Below are 10,968 nucleotides of genomic sequence, written 5' to 3'. Positions count from 1 at the left end.
GCGCATAACATGTTATTTCATGTTTTACTCAAGGTTTAAAAGTTTCATACAAAAACCGGCTATTTAAGTTATATATAACAAGAACTTTAACTCGGCCGTTGCTACGTGAGACATATCGCTGCCGCATCATGTAAACATACATTTAGCATTACCTAAAAGTTTGGACACTTAAAGTTTACTTTAAGAAGTAAAAAGTAATGGATAGATAAAGTTGAAAAAACCTAGAGTTCGATGGTAAAAGTTAGAAACCTTATAATAAGAATAAAAAATAAAAATAAAGATTTGATGATTAAAGTTAAAACCCAAAAGTTAATTGGTGAAAATTAAAAATTTTGTTACTTAAGTTTGTATAAAAATGTTAGACTACAGTTAAAAAACCTGAAAGTTAGGTGGTAAAATAAGAAACTTTAAAGGTATACTATGGTTAAAAAAAGAAAAATTGCTACAGTACTGAGTTGTTACAGTATGAATCGCTACAGTGCTAAGTACAGTAGCCTTAGCTATTGGGAATCATCTCACAAGGTTGACTTTTGTGCTTTGTTATACGGAGTATATATTAATGTGAAGTAAATAACGGAGTACTAAATTTCTGAAGACTCACAAATTCAGCAACAATTCTCACTTCTTGGCAAGTATATTGTATTAAATGTCCGTATTAGAGCTTTGGTCACAAAAGTCAAAGTATTATATGAAAAGTATCAATGTATACTATCGGTATGGTGGGTGTTTGAGTTTTATACTGAATCGGAGTGTTCTCAGCTCAATTTGTATAAGAATTTATGAGAAATTTTAATATCAACTTGACAATGGAAAAAGCCTCGCATTTGTTTTTATTTTTAACATTGAAGAATTAAAGCCTCACATTTGATATTTTATTACCAATATTTGATTAGAAGACTTTTCTATTTGTAATAATAATAGTATAATAGCCAACTAGCTTGAACGTCCCAATCGAGCTTTAACGCGTACGCAATTAACTATTGAATGTGATTAATTAGGAATATTGTGTATAACATATATCTAAAAAAAACACTTATATAATTAACCCGCCCGCGCTAGCCTTTTCATCTCTAGCTTTTTCCTTTCTTGTTACTTCTTTTTTAAACAGAACTATATATATATTATGACATCCACAATTCCATCGCTTGAACGCTTACAAATCCCACTTGAAGAGGTTGTAAAGGCCACCAACAACTTCGATGATAACTATGTCATCGGAAAAGGTGATTTCGGAAAGGTTTATAGAGGACAACTCTTGGTGTCAGGGGAAATGGTGAATATTGCTGCTCGAAGACTAGATCCAAAGCGTCGACGACAGGGAGATGTTGAGTTCTGGACCGAGATTTCTGTACTTTCTAGTCTAAAGCATGAAAATATAGCATCTTTGATCGGGTTTTGTGACGAGAATGGCGAGAAGATCATCATAAACAAGGATGAGGCCACCAGAGGAAGTCTCTCGATGTATCTTAGCGACCCGACAACCCTCACATGGATTCAAAGATTGAAAATATGTGTTGGCGTTGCGCGTGCATTGAGATACATCCGAAATAGTGAAGGGCGAGGTTATAGTGTCATACACCGTAACATCAACAGCTTCACAGTTTTATTAGATGATAACTTGGATGCCAAGTTATCTGGTTTTGAATATTCTATCAAACAATCAGTAGATAGAATGGACCGGGTTGTCCTTTCAGACGCTATTGCCCCAAAAGGGTATAAAGACCCATCGATTTTAAAAACGGGAGGTGTGAGTCACAAGTCAGATATCTACTCATTTGGAGTGGTTTTATGTGAGATGTTATGTGGGAGGAAAGCTTTTATTCCAGATGCGGAAAATAGATTTTTAGCTATATTGTTTAGAATTCAATATGAAAAGAGATCATTGAATGATATAATCCTTCCCGATCTACGGCATCAAATGACTCAGAAATCACTCACCGAGATCTCCAGAGCAGCATATTGTTGCTTAAAGGAGAACAGATTACAACGTCCAAAAATGGATGATATTGTCATTGAACTTGAGAAAGCATTGGAACTTGAAATTTTGGTAAGACCTCCTCCTCTGTCTTACCCTTTTTCTTTCCTCATAATTCTGTCATAGAAATATAGCATGTCACGTGTTAATAGTCTTTGACCTTAGGGAATCCACCAAGGTTTGATCAAGTTTCACTTTCCACATTTGTGGGGTGTAGTAATAGGGATTTTTCGAGAATCTTGATTTTTATTCCAGGTATGCGTGTAATTTAAGATAATTTAGGAGTAGAGGTAGATTAGAATGTCGATCTAAAAAAACATATTAATCTATTTATTTCTTGTTTATTTAAGAAACTTGATTATATGTGTATGTATGTTTGTGTATTGATAAGAAAAAAATAGTTTCCAAATTGGTGTAATGGGAAAATTTATTTATCATATTAGTATGGTTTTAAAAATATTTATCATTTTAGTATAACACCTAATTAAACATTATATTTATTTATTATATATAAAAACAAAAAAATCTCTAATAATTGATTGAAAAACTCATCTCGCATTCCTCTATTTTCTTCGACACTGTTCTTCTTCAACCTTGGTCGATCATTGGCTATGGTCACTTTTATGCAAGATCATTTTATGCCATGTCTGCAAGATCATGTTTTAGTAGTAAGTTTTGTTTGGTGAAGCACTGGAATATGATGTACTAATTTTGTTGGCGAGGAAAATTTGTGTTGCCGATTAGGATGTATTTTATGGGCAGGTATACATATTCTGTATTTGGTTAAGAAATTTTGGTGATGATGGTCAAACTTAGTTACAAGTACATGGGGACCATTGCCATATTTTTGTCTTTCTAGTTTTGTATGTATCATCTTCTCTAAATCCATATTTTGGTTCTTGTCTTTGCCTAAATCATCTTCTGCAAACCCATAGTATGGTTTCTAGTGTTGTATTTATCATCACTATTTGTATTTTAGTCTTTTTAGGTTTGTCTTTTATTCTTTTTTAGTAGTTTTGGTTCTGTATAAAATCATACTCGTCTATTTTGGAATAAAAATGGGCGTCAATGGAATGGTCTATCTTTTAGTGTGGAATAATAGATGCTAGTTATAGAGATTTTTTTTTGTTTTTATGTACTGTATAATGAATATGATGTTTAATTGAGTTTTATAATAAAATGGTAAATATGTTTTAAACCATATCAATTTGATAAATAAATTTTTCCATTACACCAATTTAGAAATAAAAAAACTCAAAAAAAAAAAAATACTATGGATATAAAATAGATGGTTTTATTAGTTATGCACTATGGTAATCAATATAATATTATGGATATTCATCAAAATGATACGTCCAACAAAAAACGTTATTTTTTCGATTTTGACGGATCAATGTGTTGTTAAACACTTAAATAATGATAATAAGTTATGTACTATGTCAGTTTTATGGACTTTTAATGTACCAAAATGTAGTTTTTAAGTGTTTTCATCGTGTTCTAATTTTAAGACTGCTCTTATTTGATTGTATATATATATATATATATGCAACAAAAAAACAATAAAAAATCTAAAAAGATATAGGAGCATAAAAAAAAATTCATAATTATAGATATTATATGACAAAAACAATCTGAATATCATTATAGATGCATACAATCGTACCTCTCATAAAAAAAAAAGTTAATATACACCCAAGTGTCTAACAATTCAGTATAAACATCCATTATACGTGAATATGATTTTATATACTTAATTTGATTAGAAAAGTCAAAAGTACCATTCTCACTATATGCTCCCCATATGATGAGTGTTAATTAGATAATAATTCAACATATATTGGGTGTTTATGTTGTATTGGAATGTTTATATAGTTGGACAAAAAAGTGGGTCTATAATTATAGAGAGATATCAGATACGTAATTGTTTGTCAACAGTATTAATGGACGATTCTTATTACTAAATCACTAATATGTTTATGTAGAATGTAAGGTTTATGTAATTTAAAATTAAAAAATAAAATATGATTTTCATCAAATTGTTACACAGATAAAAGAATTGAAGCACTTGAAGATTCCCCTCAGTAATATAATGTCGGCTACTGAAAACTTTTCTGAGGCATGCCGTATAAGGGATACCGGACACTATGACTTATACAAAGCAGAACTTGAGCATTTTGACGAAGAAAATTTTTCTAGCAAAGAAGGGAAAAATAAAGGTGAACTACCCAGGTTAAGCAACACTGTCTTTATAAACCGCTTCCACCAAAGTGACAACGACGACTCTAACATAGGACAACACATGTTCTATACGGGAATTAAAATGCTCGACACTTGCAAGCATCCAAACATAGTCAAACTACTTGGATTTTGTGATGAAGGTTCTGAGATGATCCTTGTCATTGAGAATCTTTGTAATGGATACCTTGACGAGTGTTTAAGAAACACCGAGATGATGCATACTCTTACGTGGGCAAAACGTTTGAAAATTTGCCTCGATGTTGCAAATGCATTGAATTACATTCACTATGAGATGGAGGACAACATGATGATAATACACCGTGATATAAAAAGCCCCTACATCGCAATGGACGAGAAGTGGGGTTCAAAAATTATTGACTTCGGGTTGTCAGTGCTCCTGCCACCGTATCAAGTTGACGAAGGTCTCAATCAAAATACTTATGGTGGCACTCCTTGTTACGCTGATCCAGAATATACAACGACCGGTAAGGTGAAACGAGAAATAGATGTATATAGTTTCGGGGTAGTTTTATTTGAAGTCCTATGTGGGCGACCGGCTTATGACCCAATATACCTCAAGGAGAGTAACGAAGGTCTGGCGGTTGTGGCACGACGATGGTTCCAAGATGGAACACCACTAATGGAAATGATAGATCCCATATTGAAGGAACAAAGTGATGAAAACAACTTTATTATCAAAAAAGGACCCAACAAATATTCTTTGGAAAAATTTGTAAAACTTGCACACGAGTGCATAGCAGAAAATCAAGACCAACGTCCAACAATGAAAGTAGTCGTCAAAGAGCTTCAAGAAGCCTTATTGTTTGAGGTAAGCCTACAATTAATTACTTCATTATTATCATTGAACTAGATTTTAGGCACTATATATCAAAATATATAAATGCTTTCATATATAATAATGGCATTTCAGGTTAGTTATACATTCATTCACTCATAAAAAAGTCAGATAACGTACAATTTTTCTAAATTTAGTCATGTATATATGTTAAGTACGTTGTAACAATTTCAAAGTTTTAATTTAACTTGATATTATGGTACCTATCCTATATATAGCTATATGAAATTTGTATGTCAGTTACCAATATATATCAATTAGTGCATTCAATTATGAGAATGATTTAATTGAATATAAGATCTATCATGTATCCATCTAAGCTTAGGTATATAATTCTTCATATTTTAAAATTTAAATCTATAAAATTATGGCGGATCAATTATCTATATATTATACAATAAATAATAAAATAATTAGTATGCAAACGGTTATATACCTAAATTAAGATACATGACAACCTTATAGCTAGTCACTTTTACCTTCAATAATCATGTATAAAAGCTTAAATGTGAAACTTTTCATATACAAATATTGTAATACTTTATGTAAAATATATAAGTGATTTGGGACACATATTTTTAATTGATTAAAATACTGATATATAAAGGGTTTTACATTTAAGCTTAAACGTGATTACTCATATTCATTTGATAGAGGCTCTTAACCTCTTACCTCATGGGGTAGAGATGTTCAATCATTCTCAGTGGAGTGGTTTAGTATTATTTGGCGTAATTATAATATTACTTAGTTCAAACTTTATACTTTCCTTACTTATTTCACTAAATATTTATATATTATGATATTATCTTACATTATTTCGTAAAGGATGAACAGTTAGACGTGGTGCATGTTGCCGATGAAGTTGAAGAATTGATGGAACTTAAACCAGCAAGTGAAGAAAATTTCGTAAGGTTTTTTTATTGTTAAAATTATTATTATCTAGAAAAGTAAATATGATGTTATCACAATTGGTTAAAAACCCCTCACATAGTCACATATAATTTTTTAATACCAAAAAATATAGGGTTCTAATCATTTATTCATTATTCAAATTTTCTTAAAAAATTTGTATGTGAAAAGTTTTTCACATAACTTGATTGTGTAACAACACCATATTCATTCTTCTATATGATTTTGTGTTATTTCACATAATAACAATTTTTTAACCACCATATTATTTTTTAACCACCGTATTTCTTAAAAGGAATATAAGAATGAAAGCCTGGACGCTGTTCAAGAAGTCGATGAACTTAAGAAATCCATGGAGCCTAACTTGAGAAATGCATATTCAGTAAGATCATCTATTTCTTTTGTTTAAACTATGTCTTGGACATTATTATACGATATAATAACTATGTTAAATAACACATAATGTTAACTCACATCCAAAGCATAATGTTTCAAGCATGTTTTAGGTATATCTTTTACTCATTAATTAGTACAGTAATTGATAAAAGAATATATAATATTTATCTATACTATATTATAAAATAAAAAGTAAAAAAGTAGTTTCCTTGTTGAAAATTACATATGTGAATTGTCTAAAATGTTTTTAATAATTAAATTACATTATTAGTTTTTTATCTTTTAAAATATCTTTACATCACTTACTTTTATATTAATTATCTACACTATTTTACGCCACCTCTATAACCAACACTCACTCCACCACCACACCGTCGTCATCATAATAACCGTCTCATTTCGCATGTCATGCTAGTAATTAATTTATTATTTATTTACCACAAACAAATATTATATTATACTCTTCACTACTAGTATTAATGTACTAGTTTGTGCCTCGTCCAATACAATGGATAAACATTTATGTTGTGGACCCACTTCTCATTCCAGTTATGAGGATCTTCTGATCTCCTTCTTTCCCTTGCCTGCTGATTATCTCAAACCGGCATTCAAACCTACAAAGCATAGTCGCACCACCATTGTCCAGGGAACATAAAATATACATATAGTCTCTAAAATGTTTAGCGTTAAGGTTATGGATAGTACGTGTTTCTTCGAATCGTAATGGTGATATTTTGTACCTGTTTATTAGGCATTAATTAAGCACTTAATTTGCCAAAGGCCTTTATTTTATATGAGCAATAGTACCCGCGCAATGCGACGGTGAGATGTTGAGGGTGATAGGTCATATGAGGTGATAAGTCATAGAGTGTGATAGTCAAACGCCTTAGCCGTACAGGCTCCGTACCCGGATTTAAAAATTCGTTGAAAGTATATATCGAATGACATCTCTAATAAAAGAGTATGAAATTTTAAGAACACCCATACAATTTTTATAATTTATCGATATACGGTTTTTGAGATAAAATTTTTTGAATAAATTAGAGGAATAAAATGAGTTATGGAGGAGAGAAAAAAAAAATGAGTGGTTGAGATTTGAAGAAAGAGAAAAATATGAGTGGTTAAGATTTAAGTATGCTATATGTATATATAGATAGAGATGTTTAAATTAGTAAATAAAAAAGGGGGTAACTTAGGTAGTTCAAATCATCTTTTAGAATTTTAAAAAAGGGTAAAATGCTTTTTAAGATAGTATAGATAAATCGCCGTAAAAAATAAGTATAACTTTTTTTATATACCATAACAATATCCTCTAGGACTAGGACTGTAGAATGGCTCTTTATCTGTCCAAAATAGTTTTAGAATCAGGGAATCAAAGCATTGTAAAGTTTTTGAAGAGAATTAACACCAAATTTTTTTAAGATCAGAAATGAATTATTTTTATTTTTAAAGTAAGTAACATAATAACCAATCTCATCCCCATTTTCACAATGTTGCAGATAGAACACTTGAAGATTCCCCTCATTGATATAGTGTTGGCCACCGATAACTTTTCCCCATCATGCCAAATACGGGCTGAACTAACCTATAACTTATATAGAGGAAATACCGATTATCTTTACATCGAAGAAGAATGCAACACAGTAGTTATAAAACGCTTCCTTCTAAGCGAAGACGACATAGGAGAAGAAAAGTTCTTTACAGAAATTAAAATGCTTACCACTTGCAACCATCCAAACATAGTCAAACTAATTGGCATTTGCGATGAAGGTTCCGAGATGATCCTTGTCGTTGAGCATCCTTCTAATGGATACCTATATGATTATTTGTGGTATGAAGCCAACGACAAGAGGCATATTCTTACATGGGCAACACGGTTGAAAATCTGCCTCGATGTGGCAAATGCATTGAATTACCTTCATACGGAGATGGATGACAAAATGATGATAATACACCGTGATATAAAGAGTGCCAACATTGCATTCGATGAAAATTGGGAGGCAAAAATTGTTGACTTTCGGGTCTCGGTATTCCTGCCTCCGAATCAAGAGGAAGACGCTCTCCGTCACAGTTTTTTTATTGGCACTCCCGAGTATATGGACCCAATATACAGGAAGACTGGTAAGCTGAAAAGAGAATCAGATGTATATAGTTTTGGAGTAGTTTTGCTTGAAATCTTATGTGGGAAGTTAGCTAATGACCCAGCTGTATACTTAAAAGAGAGTGAGCAAGAACTAGCGTTTGAGGCGCGACAATGCTTTCGAGAGGGAACGCTAGCGGAAATGATAGATCCCATATTAAAGGAACAAAAGGGTGAAAATAGCTTCATTCTAAAAAGAGGACCAAACAAAGTTTCTTTGGAAAAATTTATAAAAATTGCACACGAGTGCATAGCAGAAACTCAGGACGAACGCCCAAAGATGGAAGTGGTTGTCAAAGAGCTTCAGGAAGCCTTATTCTTCGAGGTAAATTGATATTCTTTAAACAACAACCATCTAATATTTTTCATTATATAATACTGTATATATTAATTTTTGGTGTCTCCGTGACTGACAGGAAAACAAGGACGAACCCATAATTTCACTTGAAGTCATTAAACTGGCCACGGAAAACTTTGATGACAAGAATTACATTGGTGGAGGAGGATTTGGGAAAGTTTATAAAGGAAAAGTTCCTCATGGTGACGGGCTCAACACTATTGTTGTGAAGCGATTGGATACAAGGCCTGGTCAAGGGGAACAACTATTTAGGACCGAGCTCCAAATTCTGTTTGAGTATAAACATGAGAATATCATCTCTCTTGTAGGATATTGTAACGAAGAAGATGAAAAAATCATTGTTTTCGAGCATGCTTCTCGAGGAAGCCTTGATGGGTATCTGAAAGACATTCGTCTTACATGGATAAAACGGCTTAATATATGTATTGATGTTGCAACTGCGCTAGCTTTCCTTCATGGAGGAGCTGGGAAACAAGCAATTGTGATACATAGGGATATCAAACCTGCTAACATTCTACTAGATGCTGAGTGGAATGCAAAACTTGCTGCTTTGGGACTTTCCTTGATAAGTGCTATAAATCAGGAAACAGACTATGCAATTGAACATCCATGTGGCACGACGGGCTACTTGGACCCCCTTTACTTAAAATCAGGTTTCTTAACCAAAGAATCTGATATTTATTCATTGGGGGTGGTTTTGTTTGAGATCATGTGTGGCAAATCAACGTTTGAGATCTATAAACGTAATGGTCAGCGTCAGCATCTATCAGGTTTCATCAAAGAGGCCTTCAAAAAAGGAAAAGGAAAACTAGATGACTTGGTATTTAAGGCTCTAAAGGATCAGATTGTGCCGGAAGCATTGACTGCATTTCAAGCTATTGCCTACCGGTGCTTACATGATGACAGAAAAGAACGACCAACAGCAACAGAAGTTCTAGAACAACTTAAGAAGGCTCGGGAATTCCAAGTAAGTTCCTATATACTCGTATAATTCTGCAAAAGCTGACTTCCTTTCAAATCTTTTGTATATTGTGAATTCATTAAAGAAGGTCAAACAAAAGATATCAAGAAATAAAATAACTAAGTATTTAAGTTAATGAAATATACTCGTTGAAGATGATATCTGAAGATCACCAGTATTTTTACTACTCTATATGAGAGACCAAATGCCTAAAGACTACAAAGGATAAATTGTGTTATTTCTGATGTTAAATGAGATACAAAAAGATATATCAGTAGATATATGAATGGGTAGACGTTCTGATGTTCAATATCAACTAAGAGATCCTATATATATATATATATATATGATTAATCACACGATCAATTATTGTATTGCAGATTTCTGGATCAATTGAGGTAGCTGCTCATTGTATGGAAGTTCAACTCAACATTTGAGCTTAGAAATGATGATTGTATTCTGTGTGAGTTCAAAATCGGAAATACTACTTGTAACCCGTGAATTCTTACCAAAAAGCAATGGCTTAAAATACCAAATCGTCAAACTGTTTTCAATTCTAATTCTAATAAAAAAAAATATTATATATTTTTTTCCTTTTTTTCTTATTCTGACGCTATTTTTGATCGGGAGCGGGGAAGGCAACCTCAGTCGGTGTTGGCGCCTGCGGCAGCGCCTCTAGAGTCCCCCTGTTCTGGAGCCAGCGGGTTTTGATTTTTCCTTATTCTTTAATTTCAATATGTAGTGTTTTACTCTATACTATATCGAAAAACTTATACTACTTGTCACCATTATGGTGTTTCATCTATGATGCACCGAAACTCCAAACAGGTAACCGTACCCGTTTCCGAAACTCCATGGAAACGTTTCCACGTACGAAACACATATGAAACGTTCCCTTGAATTTTCTACATATACCGAAACGTTTCTTTGAAGTTTCCATACGGTTTTTAATTAATATCAAGGTTTTAATGGACTTTTTTTATTCCCCAAACCCGACAGGTTATGTTATATACAATTTGATCAACATTAAATTTTTTCTATTCCAAAACCAATTATTAAACACTAAACATTCAATGAGTGATCACTGATCAAACATGTATTATACATATACAATTATACATAATCTCTCAAGTCT

The 10,968-nt window shown here is 32.4% G+C and overlaps 1 protein-coding gene across 1 annotated transcript; it reads left to right on the top strand.

Moving 5' to 3' along the window:
• The first annotated feature begins 1,123 nt into the window (after positions 1 to 1,123).
• On the top strand, positions 1,124 to 10,270 carry LOC122583696. Its single transcript, XM_043756074.1, has 6 exons — positions 1,124 to 2,047; positions 4,023 to 5,042; positions 5,895 to 5,975; positions 7,874 to 8,839; positions 8,931 to 9,839; positions 10,214 to 10,270. Exons 1-6 carry the CDS (start codon positions 1,124 to 1,126, stop codon positions 10,268 to 10,270), a joined length of 3,957 nt encoding a protein of 1,318 aa, XP_043612009.1.
• The last annotated feature ends 698 nt before the right edge of the window (positions 10,271 to 10,968 follow it).

Source organism: Erigeron canadensis, chromosome 9 (assembly GCF_010389155.1).
Source record: "Erigeron canadensis isolate Cc75 chromosome 9, C_canadensis_v1, whole genome shotgun sequence".
NCBI classification, from domain to species: domain Eukaryota; kingdom Viridiplantae; phylum Streptophyta; class Magnoliopsida; order Asterales; family Asteraceae; genus Erigeron; species Erigeron canadensis.
Note: the sequence above shows the minus strand (reverse complement) of the source record. Positions and strands in the feature narration are given on the sequence as shown.

Coding starts and splice junctions, on each gene's coding strand:
- LOC122583696 (XM_043756074.1), top strand. CDS start 1,124: ATGACATCCACAATTCCATCGCTTGAACGCTTACAAATCCCACTTGAA. Junction 5,043..5,894: donor AAGAAGCCTTATTGTTTGAG/GTAAGCCTACAA, acceptor TATTTCGTAAAG/GATGAACAGTTAGACGTGGT. Junction 5,976..7,873: donor CAGCAAGTGAAGAAAATTTC/GTAAGGTTTTTT, acceptor ACAATGTTGCAG/ATAGAACACTTGAAGATTCC.